General features: G+C 35.0%; 1 protein-coding gene, 1 long non-coding RNA gene and 7 other non-coding genes across 10 annotated transcripts; 2 read left to right on the plus strand and 7 right to left on the minus strand.

The window, feature by feature from the left end:
* On the plus strand, window positions 397-4,629 carry LOC18608095 (ADP-ribosylation factor-like protein 8A). 2 transcript variants are annotated; one of them, XM_018116514.1, is made up of 6 exons: window positions 397-659; window positions 2,221-2,302; window positions 2,412-2,444; window positions 2,564-2,685; window positions 3,806-3,967; window positions 4,188-4,629. In XM_018116514.1, the coding sequence occupies exons 1-6, from the start codon at window positions 622-624 to the stop codon at window positions 4,303-4,305; spliced, it is 555 nt and encodes a 184-aa protein (XP_017972003.1). In that variant the 5' UTR covers window positions 397-621; the 3' UTR covers window positions 4,306-4,629. The 2 variants fall into 2 exon arrangements, with proteins under 2 accessions (XP_017972003.1, XP_017972004.1); XM_018116515.1 differs by lacking the exon at window positions 397-659 and adding an exon at window positions 1,029-1,625.
* Window positions 7,968-8,039, minus strand: TRNAP-UGG. Its single transcript has one exon. It is a non-coding gene; the product is annotated as a tRNA-Pro (tRNA).
* TRNAP-UGG lies at window positions 8,862-8,933 on the minus strand. Its single transcript has one exon. It is a non-coding gene; the product is annotated as a tRNA-Pro (tRNA).
* Window positions 10,643-10,714, minus strand: TRNAP-UGG. Its single transcript has one exon. It is a non-coding gene; the product is annotated as a tRNA-Pro (tRNA).
* On the plus strand, window positions 11,204-13,447 carry LOC18608097. Its single transcript, XR_001926740.1, has 3 exons — window positions 11,204-11,324; window positions 11,972-12,216; window positions 12,870-13,447. It is a non-coding gene; the product is annotated as an uncharacterized LOC18608097 (long non-coding RNA).
* On the minus strand, window positions 11,539-11,610 carry TRNAP-UGG. Its single transcript has one exon. It is a non-coding gene; the product is annotated as a tRNA-Pro (tRNA).
* TRNAP-UGG lies at window positions 12,422-12,493 on the minus strand. Its single transcript has one exon. It is a non-coding gene; the product is annotated as a tRNA-Pro (tRNA).
* On the minus strand, window positions 13,304-13,375 carry TRNAP-UGG. Its single transcript has one exon. It is a non-coding gene; the product is annotated as a tRNA-Pro (tRNA).
* Window positions 15,663-15,734, minus strand: TRNAP-UGG. The gene has a single exon. It is a non-coding gene; the product is annotated as a tRNA-Pro (tRNA).

Here is a 16,403-nt window from a genome sequence, read left to right on the forward strand (position 1 = left end):
ACTAATTAATAAATTAAATATTTGAATATTATTATTTATTTATTTTATTAAAAGTATTTATTGTAATTGTATTTTATATAATAAATATATTTTTTTATAAAAAAAAAAAGGGAGATTAACATTGAACCAATCTAATGTGCACACGCTAAGCGACAACCTGGAGATTGCAACTAAAGAGCTGGACTGTAGCCTCATTCAGACAAATCACAAAAGCATCAGTGCCTCTGTGACGACGTCGTTCGAGCACTTCCCAAAAGTAATTTTGTTTTCACATCATAACTCATCATCTATTCCCTTTCTTAGGCGTGAAAAACACGCACCACTTAAATATCGCCAAATATACGACAGACCCTCACAATTGCTTAAATCCCCCACACTTCCTTTGTGGAGCGTGAAACACAGCCGGGAACATTCTTTCATCTGTCAGCATTTCATGGCTTAGTTCTTTTTATCTTTTAAACAATGCTTATCATTACATTTTTTTCTTGATTTAAATAGCGAGGGAATTCAATCATTGAAGAGGAGCGAATAAAAGGCGTTGCAATTTTGTTTCTGTTTTTCTCAGATCCTTTCAGCTCAAAATTGAAAACCCTAATTTCTTGAATTTCTCATACGAAAAAAATGGGATTATGGGAAGCTTTTCTCAATTGGCTTCGAAGGTAAGTTCTCTTCCTTGTTTGGTGACTGATAAAAAAAAAAAAAAGAGCTAGAGAAAAATTGAACTCTTTTTTTTTCATTTTAAAAGTTGTAATCTAACTAAGGCTAATGTTCTACAAAATAGAAGAGATTCTTTATATTCGTTTTTCACTTAATTGGTTCCTCTAGCTTTCTTGGAAAGTTTTTTCTTTTTTTTTTTCCTTTTTTTTAATTGTAACTTTCTTCAAATTAGAAAAAAGACATTTCCTTCACAATTTATCTTATCGCTGAATTTTACGTTTCGGTTTGAAAATTTTATTAATTGATAGTTAAAGGTTGGATTACGTATATAAATGTTTAGTATCAGTACCTTGTGGTTCTGGAGTTTTTTTTTTTATTTTTTAGATGTTCTTCCCTTTTAACAGGGCTACTTTTGGATGCTTAGAACATGCAGGTTATTTTTTTAATATTAGAATTTGCAAGGCTATAATTGCCGAATCAGAAATTTGTAAAGTATCATATTGATCTGCATAAGTAAAAACATGCAATGTTGATGTTTGGGATTGGAAGAGTAGATTTGAAGTGAGTGGTGTGGTGCTAATTGGTTGCTGGGTATTAGTTAGGTTAATTGTATAGATGATTATCTAGATACTTCTTACACGGTTTGTTAACCGTTCTTTTGAAGTGCTTGAAGTTTGGAACTTTTAAAAGATAGGGAAGTGAAGAGACTTTTCGCATGTATACTCAAGGTGCTTGGGCATGTTTTTATACTTGACTTGTATCTATGCGGCTTTGTGGAGGTTATATAAGCAAATTATATTGATGTGGGTTGTTGCATGAACTTCAGTTTCTTCAGTATTTCAGTTGGGAAAGGTGATAATTGCAGCTGGTGGCAATGCCGGAAGCTACAGGGGAGTGAGAGTGATAGGGTTATCTTGCCAATGAACTTGAGATATGGATGGCTTGTTATAATGGGATCAGTCTCAATGGTGAGCAAAGTGTAATGGTAGCAATGTTGTTGGTGAGGGAAGTGGTGATGCATGCAGACAATGCTAAATTAGGAGAATTAGATAAGTGATAGGGTCTTGTGGTTTAGTTCTTGTGTGAGGTCTAGCTGGATTTTGCAGTATATTTTCCTTCATGGTAATGAACTATGACAGCATTGATCAGTGCCTTTTCTTAGTCTCTGTTTTCATCTCAAGTCTTAATAGCAAGATGCCTAAGAGCAGTATTTGCCATGGATAACGCAGTCAAGAAGGGATTATTAGTTTATGACCCAGTGACAAAGGGCAGGATTTTGTTGCTTTTTGTGGTTCTGGCAGGTTGTTGTTTGTGGGGTGGGGGATGTGGTTGGATCAGAATACCAAAATTTATCTTGTTTCCATTAGTCATTTTGTTCTCTTTGCATATATTTTTACGTATAGTCAGGGCAAGCCTTACAAGTGTAGAAGAGCTCTTGATGTGTGTTTGTGATTGACCTTTTATGACATATTGTTCTGGTTTGAGTGCTCCTAGTTTGTACATTTTAAGTTATTCTATTGGGTTAACTGCATAGTCATTGAATTTTCCTTCTCCTCCTTGTAGTCTCTTTTTCAAGCAAGAAATGGAGTTATCTCTGATAGGCCTTCAGAATGCTGGAAAAACATCCCTAGTTAATGTAATTGCGGTAAGTGCATGTTTATGTGAGAGTTATAACTTTGTTTGGCTTTTTGTCCTTCTATCTCTTTTAGTTTGGTCCTGATGGCTAAACTTCTTTTTCTGTTTCTTATTTCAAGACTGGTGGATATAGCGAAGACATGATCCCAACGGTATGGCAAAGATCTGTTACCCAACAATTTTTCTTGAGAACTTGTCTTTTGCATTCAATAAGTTTTTGTTGTGGCTGCTTTTGTTCCTTATAATTTCATGGCATCTTTTCTGCTTGCAGGTAGGATTTAATATGAGGAAGGTAACTAAAGGAAATGTCACAATAAAGTTATGGGATCTTGGGGGTCAACCACGTTTTCGGAGTATGTGGGAGAGATACTGCCGTGCTGTTTCAGCTATCGTGTATGTCATTTACTACTATATTTCTCTTTATAGGATGACCTTGGAACATGTTACATCGTTTAATGTTTCTGTCGTATGTATGTATTTATCGTTGTTGTGAGAATACAGGTTATATTTCGAAGGATGTTAGACACTATTTTGCTAGATACAAAAGCCATTTGTTTATTTCTGAAGATATTTCTCCTTCATGGAGAGCCTTTTCTACTGATATTTAAGTGAAACACCTTCTCATTATTGACATTTTCTTAACATCCTAATTTGGCCCTCTGTATTTGATTAAGATATAGAGAACCACTGTCAGTAGACAATTTCCTCTCTCCATCTTGTTATTAGTCTTGAACTAAATTCGTTTTGGGCTTGATCCATGATCCAGCCTATCTGTCTTGTGATTTCTATTCCGGTTCTTTCTTGATAAAAGTGAAGTGCAATTGCTATACTCTCATGGTTTTCTTATCTGTTTATCATGCCTGATTTCCTTTTTTCTTGTCTTTCGTCTTCTTTCTCCACCCCGCTGCCATCGACATTTGTAGTCATTTAAGTTCCTTTAGTGTACTAGGAAACAACCTCCCCATACCCTCTGAGTGATTTATGAGGACTTATGTTCTATCATCTAGTAAACTATTATGTTCTATCATCTAGTTAACTATGTTCAACTAAAACCATGACTAAATTGTTAGGTAAAAAAGGAAAAGTTGAAAAATTGCAGTCATGTATGTGCTTACAGGTGTAAATTTACAAACCTATCTGAATAACTAATTAAGGGCAACAACAAGTTGGGAAAGGATCTATATGAATTCTGGACCACAACTTGTGAATATCATTTGGATGTTTACTTTCCACAAATTTTACAAGCAACTCTGCCACACATTCTTTTCATTTTCTTTGATTGTTCATTACTGCTTTTTCTTAATTTCATACAGACAAATTTTAAAATAGCTCTTTGCTTTATAAGACTTGCAAATTAGTCATGCAAGACTTTTTGTATACAGTGACATATGCTGTTTGCCAGGTAAAACATGTTCGTTTTATTGCCCTCTTAGTCTAGGTAATTTTTCACCAATGTGTTGTCCAAGATCTTGATGGTCAACTAGTTCTTACTCTGGATTTCTGCAATCTACAGTTATGTTGTGGATGCTGCCGATTACGATAACTTACCTGTGTCAAGAAGGGAACTTCATGACCTGTTAAGTAAATCCTCACTGAATAGCATTCCCCTGCTGGTGCTGGGAAACAAGATTGACAAACGGGGAGCCTTGTCCAAGGAGAATTTGACAGAGCAAATGTAAGTGTAGATTTTAGAGATCTTAATATATGGATAACTTGTCAAAAGTAAATCTGTGCTAAAGCAACTGTACCCTGGCATAACCAATGTTCATTGGGTGTCGAAAGAATCGTCAGCAGAAACTATTTTCTGTGTAAATTTTAATGCAACTCCATTTATGTTATTGATTAATGCAAACTTGGTAATTTACCATTTCTGTTTGTGGTGCTGGACCATGCAGGGGGCTCAGGTCCATTACAGATAGAGAAGTTTGTTGCTTTATGATTTCATGCAAGAACTCAACCAACATTGATACGGTGATTGATTGGCTTGTGAAGCATTCAAAATCAAAGAATTGAAGTTTCAATGTTCCTGTACTTTCCAGCTTGTGATTATAATCAGCAATAGTTACTTGTTCGTCCAGGGTGGTCAAATATGACTTTGCTGTCTGTCTAACAGGGTCTGTCCATGTCTGACCATTGTCTTAATTTTCCAACTTGGATTTGAATCATAATTCATAATTGTTATATATTGTTTGGGGTGGAGGAATGGGTTTTGGTGGGTGACTCCGGCATAAATTAAATTTGTTTGCATCCTTTTATGTACAGATTTTGCATTGTAAACATGGTACATGTGTTGCGGTTTTGAATCAAATAAAGGGTTTTGATGCAATTTTAGTTCCACTGTTTGATAGCCACACATTTTTCTAAACCAAAAAAAAAAAGCATAATCTTATAATTAAGCAAACTCTACTCCTATAACAATGTCAGCAGAAAGAAACATACGAAGTTTTAAGGTACAACATGTGTTTTGTCAAAATAAGAAGTTAAAAATATTAAAAAAAATGAAAGAATTTAGACATAATATGAAGTTACATGTTAACACAACGTGTTCTTTATTATCATTAATTAAATATCTATATTTTTATTTTAAATTAAATTAAATTAAATTTTATAATTAATAATTAATTAATTATTATTAATCAAAATATTATTTATTTTTTTATATTATATAATATTAACATGATATGTTTATATGTTATAATAAATAATGATGAGATATATTAATATAATTATAAAATATTTTTTATTTTATATTAATGTCACGTAAATATAAAATAAAAAAATATAAAATTGATTAAATATAATAAAAAATAAAAAAATATTTAATTTTTAAATAATTTAAAAACATTTTAAAATATTATATCAAAAAATTAATTTCAAATATATATTTCTGTAATCTTTTAAAAATTAGAAATATACTATAAAACTTAAGAAAAATAAAACCTTTATCTTATTTTATTTTTAAATTAATAAATTACTTAAGTTTGACTGCCAAAAGGAATCTTTGTTATAAGTTATTGACCCTAAAGCCCATACAAAAACAGATATTCCTTTTGGAGACTCCATTTGACCCTAGTCTTCTCTCAGTCTTCGCAATGCCCTTTCCTTTTTCCGCCTGTTTCCGGTTTTCGTCTATGGAAATTAACCGGAAAAAAAAAAAAGAACTAAAAAAACAGAGATATATCACGATTCTGTAAATTCTCTTTCTTTTTATTTTCCTTTCTGTCCCTCTATTTTCCAGTTATCCGAACGGACCGCCAACTCTCATAAACTAACCAAGAATCGCATATAAGCTGCTGCTATGGAGCTTGACGAGTTCTTGAACTATGAGCTGTATACAGTATAGTAATAAGCGGTGACTTTCGCTCGGCGGTAAGTAAAAGTTTCTCGACTGATGATTTCTCAATTTTTAAGTTTTATGTATTTTCAGAGTTTTAGAAAACCTCTCAGATTTTTTTGAACCTGCTTGAGCCTAGGGTTAAGTTAACCCCTTATAATAAATATAGAAAAGGAGATTTTTTACTCCTTTTTTATACTTGGTTATTTTTCCCGCCGATGATGAGATTACATGATTAGGTTAACAAGTCGAAATGACCCAAAAATAGCAGACGCAGCGTAATTTTGTATTTAATTTTAGCACTTATTTGTGAGGAATCTTGTCAGAAAACAAATTTATCAGAGGTTGATTAAGTTGTTCATTATTATACTCGTAATTAAAGTTTTCTTGAGGCTGGATTCTGATGATCAATTATTATTTCAAGTTGTAAAATTTGGAAAAGAGAAAGAAGGAGTCGGGGGCATTCCGAGAATCAAACTCCAGACCTCTGACACGCAAAGCGAGAGTCATACCACTAGACAAAATGCCCAATGTTTGATGTTTACCATGATTTGGTTTGAGTTATTAGCTCTTTTCTTTGCTAAATTTTGATGACTAGCTGCTAGATTGTTAGCAAGTTTTTCTTCTGTTAGAATACTACCTTAGTACTTAAAAGAATGGTCTAAATGTGAGCTTATGGGATGATTAGGCAGTTACGCGACTGATCACTAGATGTTGTGTCCCAATAATCTTTTGTTTGTGGATCTCTGCAAGCTGAATGCCAAAGTCTTCTATCAATGTAATAGGTAGAGCTGCTATCTATTATTTGGTAATTCTACTAATGATCCAGAAATGAATCCCAACTTGACCAGGGTTTGTGCCTTTGTGGTGCTACACCACTCTATAAAGAGCAGTCATGGCATGATAAAAAGAAGAAGAAAACGAGCTTTTGTGTAACTGGACATTTAGCTTTTTCATTCATTACCTTTCTTGCCGTAAATACTTTGTTTATTAAGTATTTAAGTCTGCACTTTAAGTATATGTTCGTTACATGCTTATGTGATGCTGTCTAAGGCAGGTTTCTTCTACCCCCTGAAGACTTTGAGATCACAAGTATGAAGAATAGCTTGCCCACATTTAAAAATATTACATATAGATTAATTGCTTATTTTATGTATATTTCAACTCATTTTTTGAAATATTGTCAGAAAACAATAAATACTTTGAAAGATGACTTAAGGCTACCTAATATTTCAAATGGTAATACAAGATAACAAAAAACAAGGTGCTGGGCCATTCCGAGAATTAAACACAGGACCTCTCCCACCCTAAGCGAGAATCGTACCACTAGACCAAATGCCCAATTTTGTTGTCTATAATGTTTTGTTATTATTATAACATCTATAGGTGATAAATTTTCATAAAAATGGTGCATACTTCTCTTTCTTTATTTATTGATGAAGTCACTGAGAACTAGATTGTTTTTAAGCTTTTTGGCTGTTGGAATGCACAATAAAGTTCTTCAAAATTGTTCAACAATGAGTGGATAGGGCAATCAACAGTTATGCAGGAATTGTTCACAAAATGACATGTCGTGATAAAATTTTCTCTGCAAGGCTCTGAAGTATGAATACTTAAGTCTTTATTTGCTCAAAGGATGCTAAATACTTTAGCTTTAAAGTCAGTCTGTAGCTTCGGATCCTGTTTAGACCTTTGGTTGAAGGCATATTGGTGCAAGAGGAGAGGATAAACTGAGGAGGCCCATCCCACAGAGTGTGGTCTAATGATTGGTCAGAATGATAAATAAGCATATGTCTCATTCAGAGGAAGAAAAAGGCACATTTCTATTCTGTTGGCCTTATTTTTTTTTGCTAAATAGGTTGTTGTGGGTTTTACTGAATGTACTTAGAAAGCTAGGAACTTTGCTTTTTGTTTTGTTTTGGGTCATAAAGTCTCTCACTCGTGATCCTGAGGACTTTCATGTTTTTCTGCAAGTCCTACGAGGACCTTGCTTTCTGTTATTCTCCTTTGTGAGAAACTATGAGCAATAATATTCCTGCCTTTCCAAAAAAAAAAAAAAACTGCTTTATTCCATTATTTCACAGCATTAAGGAAGATTTCCACTTTTGAGCGACTGATTCCAGGTATGAGGCTAGCTTGCCCACATACAAATATAGTACATACAGCCTAATTTGTTTATTTATTTCTTTTGCCACTTATTTCTGAGGATTTGTTAGAAACAGGTCAATCTAAGTCCATAAAGTTCTGTATTATGTACTTAATGTTGACTTCAGATCTGATTCCTCTGATAAAATATATCAGGATATAATATAGGGAGCCAAAAAGAAAAAAGCTAGGCACTGGGGCATTCCGAGAATCGAACTCGGGACCTCTTGCACCCAAAGCGAGAATCATACCACTAGACCAAATGCCCGATTTTGTTGTCTGTAATGTTTTGTTATTATTATAACATCCATGGGTGGTAAATTTTCAAAAAATGGTGCATACTTTTCTTTCTTTATTTGTTGATGAAGTCTTTGAGAACTAGAATGTTTGTGAGCTTTCTTGCTATTGGAGTACATGGTAAGTGCTTCAAAATTGTTCAAGTATGAGTGTATAAGCAATTAGCAGTTATGCAGGAATTGTTCACAAAATGACATGTCGTAATAAATTTTTCTATGCAAGATGCTGAAGGATGAATATTTAAGTCTGCTACTAGCACAAGGGATATTAAATACTTTAGCTGTAAAGTCTTTCTGTAATTGCATTGAGCTAGCTTTGGATCCTGCTTAGACCTTTGGTTGAAGGCATATTGGTGCAAGAGGAGAGGCTAATTGAGGGTGCCCATACCACAGAGTGTGGACTGGTGATTGGTCAGATGATAAATAGGCATACGTCTCACTCAGAGGAAGAAAAAGGCACATTTCTTTTCTGTTGGCCTTTTATTTTTTGGCTAGAAAGGTTGTTGTGGATTAACTTCTTTATTCCTCTATATCACACTGCTAAGGGAGATTTCCATTTTTTTAATGACTGATTCCAGGTATGAGGCTAGCTTGCCCACATGCAAATATAGTACATACAGCCTAATTTATTTATTTATTTTGCCACTTATTTCTGAGGATTTGTTAGAAAACAGATTAATCTAAATCCATAAAGTTCTGTGTTAAATCTTTTGCTGTTGACTTCAGATCAGATTCCTCTGATAAAATATTTTAGGATATAATATACAGAATCAAAAAGAAAAAAGCTAGGCATTGGGGCATTCCGAGAATCGAACTCGGGACCTCTCGCACCCAAAGCGAGAATCATACCACTAGACCAAATGCCCTATTTTGTTGTCTGTAATGTTTTGTTATTATTATAACATCTATAGGTGGTAAATTTTCGAAAAATGGTGCATACTTTTTTTTCTTTATTTGTTGATGATGTCTCTGAGAACTAGATTGTTTTTGAGCTTTCTTGCTATTGGAATACATTGTAAAGTGCTTCAAAATTGTTCAAAGATGAGTGTATAGGCAGTTAGCGCTTATGCTGGAATTGTTCACAAAATGACATGTCATAATGAATTTTTCTCCATAAAGCTCTGAAGAATGAATACTAAAGTCTGCTAATAGCACAAGGGATGCTAAATACTTTAGCTGTAAAGTCATTCTGTAATTGCATTGGTTGAAGGCATATTGGTGCAAGACAAGAGTCTAAATTGAGGATGCCCATAGCGCAGAGTGTGGACTGGTGATTGGTCAGAATAATAAATAGGTGTAGGTCTCACTCAGAGAAAGCAAAAGGCACATTTCTTTTCTGTTGGCCCTTTTTTTTTTTTGCTAGGAAGGTTGTTGTGGATTAACTGCTTTGTTCCTCTATTTCACAGTGCTAAGTCAGATTTCCAATTTTTAATGACTGTGATTCCAGGTATGAGGTGAGCTTGCCCACATGCAAATACAGTACATACTGCCTAATTTAATTAATTATTTATTTTGCCACTTATTTCTAAGGACTTGTTAGAAAACAGATAAATCTAAGTCCATAAAGTTCTGTATTTTGCTCTTAATGTTGACTTCAGATCAGATTCCTCTGATCAAATATTTCAGGATATAATATAGGGAACCAAGAAGAAAAACGCTAGGCATTGGGGCATTCCAAGAATCAAACTTGGGACCTTTGCAGCCAAAGCGAGAATCATACCACTAGACCAAATGCCCAATTTTGTTGTCTATAATGTTTTGTTATTATTATAACATCTATAGGTGGTAAATATTCAAAAAATGATGCTTACTTTTCTTTCTTTATTTGTTGATGAACTCTCTGAGAACTAGAATGTTGGTGAGCTTTCTTGCTATTGGAATACCTAGTAAAGTGATTCAAAACTGTTCAAAGATGAGGGTATATGCAATTAGCAGTTATGCGGGTATTGTTTACAAAATGACATGTCGTAGTAAATTTTTCTCTGCTGGGCTCTGAAGGATGAATACTAAAGTCTGCTAATCGGACAACGGATGCTAAACATTTTAGCTGTAAAGTCATCCTGCAATTGCATTGAGCTAGCTTCAGATCCTGTTTAGACCTTTGGTTGAAGGCATATTGGTGCAAGAGGAGAGGCTAAGTTGAGGAGGCCCATACCGCAGATTGAACTGGTGATAGGTTAGAATGATAAATAGACATACGTCTCACTCAGAGGAAGAAAAAGGCACATTTCTTTTCCGTTGGCCTTCTGTTTTTTTATTTTTTATTTTTTGCTAGATAGGTTGTTGTGGATTAACTGCTTTATTCCTCTATCTCACAGTGCTAAGGCAGATTTCCATTTTCTAATGACTGTGATTCCAGGTATGAGGCTAGCTTGCCCACATACAAATATAGTACATACAGCCTAATTTATTTATTTATTTTGCTACTTATTTCTGATGACTTGTTAGAAAACAGATCAATCTAAGTCCATAAAGTTCTGTACTAAATCTCTTAATGTTGACTTAAGATCAGATTCCTCTGGTTAAATACTTCTGGATATAATATAGGGAACCAAAAGGAAAAAAGCTAGGCATTGGGGCATTCCGAGAATCGAACTCGGGACCTCTCGCACCCAAAGCGAGAATCATACCACTAGACCAAATGCCCGATTTTGTTGTCTGTAAGGTTTTGTTATTATTATAACATCTATTGGTGGTAAATTTTAAAAAATGGTGCATACTTTTTTTTTTTTATTGATGAAGTCTCTAAGAACTAGATTGTTTGCGAGCTTTTTTTTCTATTGGAATACATAGTAAAGTGCTTCAAAATTGTTCAAAGATGAGGTATATAGGGCAATTAGCAGTTATGCAGGAATTTTCACACAATGATATGTCGTAATAAAATTTTCTCTGCAAGACTCTGAAGGATGAATGCTAAAATCTTTATTCACACAAGGGATGCTAAATACTTTAGCTGTAAAGTCATTCTGTAATTGCATTGAGCTAGCTTCAAATCTTGTTTAGACCTTTGGTTGAAGGCATATTGGTGCAAGAGAAGAGGCTAAATTGAGAAGGGCCATACCACCAAGTGTGGACTGGTTGGTCAGAATGATAAATAGGCATACATCTCACTCAGAGGAAGAAAAAGGCACATCTCTTTTCTGTTGGCATTCTTTTTTTTTTTTTTTTGATATATAGGTTGTTGTGGATTAACTGCTTTATTCCTCTATTTCACAGCGCCAAGGCAGATTTCCATTTTTTAATGACTGTGATTCCAGGTATGAGGCTAGCTTGCCCACATGCAAATATAGTACATAAAGCCTAATTTATTTGTTTATTTTGCTACTTGTTTCTGAGGGCTTGTTAGAAAACAGATCAATCTAAGTACATAAAGTTCTGTATTATGCTCTTAATGTTGACTTCAGATCAGATTCCTCTGTTAAAATATTTCACATTATAAATAGGGAACGAAATAGAAAAAAGCTAGGCCTTGGGGCATTCCGAGAATCGAACTCGGGACCTCTCGCACCCAAAGCGAGAATCATACCACTAGACCAAATGCCCGATTTTGTAGTCTGTAGTGTTTTGTTATTGTTATAACATCTATAGGTGGTAAATTTTCACCAAATAGTGCTAACTTTTCATTCTTTATTTATTGATGAAGTCTCTGAGAACTAGATTTTTTTTTTTTTTATAATTGGGGGAGGGGGGATTCGAACCCTTCTTTTTAGGTAAGGGGATCATGCACCAACTAATGAGCTAAATGCTCGGGTGCTCTCTGAGAACTAGATTATTTGTGAGCTTTTTTTGCTATTGAAATACTCAGTAAAGTGCTCAAAATTGTTCAAAGATGAGTGTATAGGGCAATTAGCAGTTATGCAGGAATTGTTCACAAAATGACAAGTAATAAAATGTTCTCTGCAAGGCTCTGGTTGAAGGCATATTGGTGCAAGAGAAGAGGCTATATTGAGGAGGCTCATACCAGAGTGTGGACTGGTGATTGGTCAGAATGCTAGATAGGCATACATCATACTCAGAGGAAGACAATGGCAACAGTTTTTTCTGTTGGCCTTTTTCTTTAGCCAAATAGGTTGTTGTGGATTGACTACTTTATTCCTTTATTTCACAGTGCTGAGGCAGGTTTCCATTTTTTTATGACTGTGATTCCAGGTATGATGGTAGCTTGCCCACATGCAAATATTGTACATACAGCCTAATTTATATATTTATTTTGCCACTTATTTCTGAGGAAACAGATCAATCTAAGTCCATAAAGCTCTGTATTATGCTCTTAATGTTGACTTCAGATCAGATTCCTCTAATAAAATATTTTAGGATATAATATAGGGATCCAAAAAGAAAAAATCCAGGGATTGGGGCATTCCGAGAATCGAACTCGGGACCTCTCGCACCCAAAGCGAGAATCATACCACTAGACCAAATGCCCGTTTTGGTTGTCTATAATGTTTTTTTATTATTGTAACATCTATGGGTAGTAAAGTTGCAAAAAATGGTGCATACTTTTCTTTTTTTATTTATTGATGAAGTCTTGGGTCAGAACTAGATTGTTTGTGAGCTTTTTAGCTATTGTAATACTTAGTAAAGTGCTTCAAAATTGTTCAAAGATGAGCTTACAGGAGAATTAGCAGTTAAACTGGATTGTTCACAAAATGACATGTCGAAATGACCTTTTGTTTGCAAGGCTCTGAAGGATGAATACTAAAGTCTGCTAAATGCACAATGGATGCTAAATACATAGCTGTAAAGCCATTCTGTAATTGCATTGAGCTAGGTCTGATTCCTGTTTTGACCTTTGGTTGAAGGCGTATTGGTGCAAGAGGATAAGGCTAAATGGAGGAGGGCCATACCACAGATTGTAGGCTGGTGATTGGTCAGAAGCTAAATAGAAACACTTCTCACTGAGAGGAAGAAAAAGGCACATTCCTTTCCTGTTGGCCTTTTTTTTTTTGCTAAATAGGTTGTTGTTTCCTTTATTTCACAGGGTTAAGGCAGATTTCCATTTTCTAATGACTATCGTTCCAGGTATGAGGCTAGCTTGCCCACATGCGAAGTTAGTATGTAGAGCCTAATTTATTTATTTCCTTTGCCACATATTTCCGAAGACTCGTTAGGAAACAGATCAATATAAGTCCGTAAAGTTCTGTATTATGTTTTAAAGTTGACTTCAAATCAGATTCCTCTGATCAAATATTTCAGGATAGAATATAGGGAACCAAAAAGAGAAAAGCAAGGCATTGGGGCATTCCGAGAATCGAACTCGGGACCCCTCGCACCCAAAGCGAGAATCATACCACTAGACCAAATGCCCACCTTTTTATATGTATCATGTCTGGTTCATACTTATGATACATTTTCTCCAAGGGCTCCTGTTAATTTTCAATGTCTTCATTTGTAGAGGACCCACTGTCTCATTATTGTTGTGGTTCAATGTATCATTGCCTTGCTACAATTGGATGCCAGAGGCTTTTAAAATTGCATTAACACCAGGTTGAAGCTTTCTGTCTATAAAGAGATGCCAGTTTATACTTATTAATTTAGAATATGGATCCACTGGAAGTCAAATCTATAGGTTAAGAATTTTCCAAATGTTATAGTTTCTTTTAACCAATGTAGTATCTGACTGCTAAATAGATAGTTTGCAAGTTGTTGTGCTCTTAGAATATTTTGTTTTAAACTTTTACCAGTGAAATTACAGAACAATTAGGCAGCCATGCAGAAACCTAATCACAATATGTCCTAATAAACTTTTCAAGCTAAATGTCAAAGCCCTTATAGGTTAGTTTAGCTAGTAAAGTTGTTTGGTTATTGTTAAACATGTAGGACTGAGTCCCACCTTCACTACAGGGTAAGGGAGTTGAGGTTTTGGGGAGGGGAGAGCAAGCCCACATGGTGTAGCCTGGCAGTTGGATCAAGAAAAAAGAATAAAAAGCGGTCTTGTGCAGATACAGAAGATGGAAACTCACTCAGAAAGGAGAAAAAAACTTGGCTTTTTTGTTTTCTGATTTTTGCTTGAGTTTATATAGGTATTTTAAGTAAAATAGTTTAACCTGCTCTTCAAATGTCTATTCATTCTGTTTAGTTGGTGCCCTTTGCTAGGCAGGTTTAAGACAGATTTCACTTTTTGGATGACTATCAGATTAAAGGTGCTAGAATAAACTAGTGAAAATAGCACAATTTATTTATATTTTACTCACTGCAAAGGAATCTTGTCAGCAAAAAAAATGGATCTGAAGTTTCTAAGCCTCTATATTATTTTATTTTTTAGTGTTGACTTAACAGCAGATTCTTTGATCATATAATTCAAGTTGTGATATAGGGAACTAAAAAGTAACTGGGCTGGGGCATTCCAAGAATTAACCAGGAGGTACCTCTTGCACTCTAAGTGAGAATCATACTGTAGGCCAATTCCCCAATCTTGATATCTATCATGATTAGTATATATTTGTTAGCAGTTTTCTAAGGATTCCGTGTAACTTTCAATGGGTTTATATCAACTGAGCTGCCCATAGTTTCATCTCTCTTGCTTTTGATGTGTTTCTGGTATCATTTCCTTGCTAGAGAGATTGTAGTCTTTTGCTTTTGATGTAATTCTGTTATAATTTCCCTGCTAGAGTCAGATGCCAGTGCCTCTTAAAATTGCATTTGGACCTTGGGTTGGTTATAAGCATAGTAATGACGGTAGTTTATACTTGATTCCATATTTGGGTCAACTAAAAGACAAGAGTTGTGTATGAATTTTGAGAATTTATTCATATTTTTCTTTCTTTCTTGGTGAAATGCTTGACTAATAGCTAGATAACTAGTTACTTCTGTCACAACTCACAATACAGAGCATGGTACTGTGAAGTGGTCTAAAGATGAGCTTACAGGACAATTGGGCAGTTATGCAGAAAGTTTATCACAAAATGCCGTGTAATGTTTTGTTGTGGGCCCTGCAAGCCAAATGCAAGAGAAACAACAGTGCATCTTCCCTAGTTTTGCTTGCCTAGAAGAGATGCTGTTGTTGGGTAGTTTAACCTTTGATTTACTCTGAATACTCCAGTTTTGTCATTCGATAAAGAAAATTTGTGGATTTTTTTTCTTTGCCATCTAAAGCAATGCAAGGGTAGGTAGATTTGAATATCCATGTTTTCAGGCTGTTTTGTTTTCTTGTTGAGACATGTAATTACAAATTTGGAATGATCCATGGGCACCTTGGGAATCAAAACCTGGTAACTGATAATCCCACGGCAAGAATCAGAGGGCTTCATGAATTAACCAATTTTTTGAAATAACCTTCTACTAGAAAGTTGGCATTTGTTTGTTGTTTTTCTAAGGGCAGCCAACGTTCTCAAACAATCAAATGGTTAAACTAAGTTGTTAGCCTAAAGAAGAATCTGTTTTCCAAAGTCTAAGTTAGAGGTGGGATATTATGGAGGTAACGATTTAGTGGAATTTGTTTTCGACACAGCAGATGCACAGGAAACAATGGGGCTGTGCATAATCAGTGGCTAATTTGTCCACTGTGTTTCACATTGGTCTTAATTAGAAATGAGTGAGGCCCAATCTATCAGGCCAGCCTAAAGAGGCTTTTTCCTGAAGCCCAAAAATCACATGGGGCGTTCCGAGAATCGAACTCGGGACCTCTCGCACCCAAAGCGAGAATCATACCACTAGACCAAACGCCCTCGAATGGGACTCTGTTGTGTATGATGAAAGAGCATTTAACATGAATCAGGCAATAAATATGACTTGCATAACTTCTGAGCTAAGTTTGCAATGATAGTAACCTTGTGGCCTACAGGCCCGTATTCACTATTGTATGTTTTTCTCCCTGTTCTAAAGCCATTGCTTTGCAAACATCTCTTCCATATTGTGTACCCTCTATATGGACTTTGACAAGATGAGAAATTAGAGTAAAAACAGTGGGCAAGTTGTTTGTTTCATTTCTCCTTTTCTTTGGTCACCATGATGCACTCTTCTTCCTTTTTCATAACAAAGACGGCATTACCTAAAAAAGTAGTATATCTGAGACTGAGATTGTATGGGAAGGTACAACCAACACCTTTATTTTAATGGATTTAACTAAATAGGGAAATCCCATTTATGTTGAGTAGGGTTCAAGGTGATTTTTTTTGTTTTGAGTTTTACTAGTGACCAGAAGTGATTAATCGCCAAACTGTAAAAGCCAGGGCTTTTGATTTATATGATGAGTATCCTATACCAAATAAGAGGAAAAGAATTATGTATCTAACAGATCACTTCCCTCCGATCATGAAATGATGTGATGCTGGGCCATTTCCATGAACACCTGAAATGCCATCAATCATGAGACAAAAATATTTTATAAAAAGCAG

Source organism: Theobroma cacao, chromosome 2, assembly GCF_000208745.1.
Source record: "Theobroma cacao cultivar B97-61/B2 chromosome 2, Criollo_cocoa_genome_V2, whole genome shotgun sequence".
Taxonomy (NCBI): domain Eukaryota; kingdom Viridiplantae; phylum Streptophyta; class Magnoliopsida; order Malvales; family Malvaceae; genus Theobroma; species Theobroma cacao.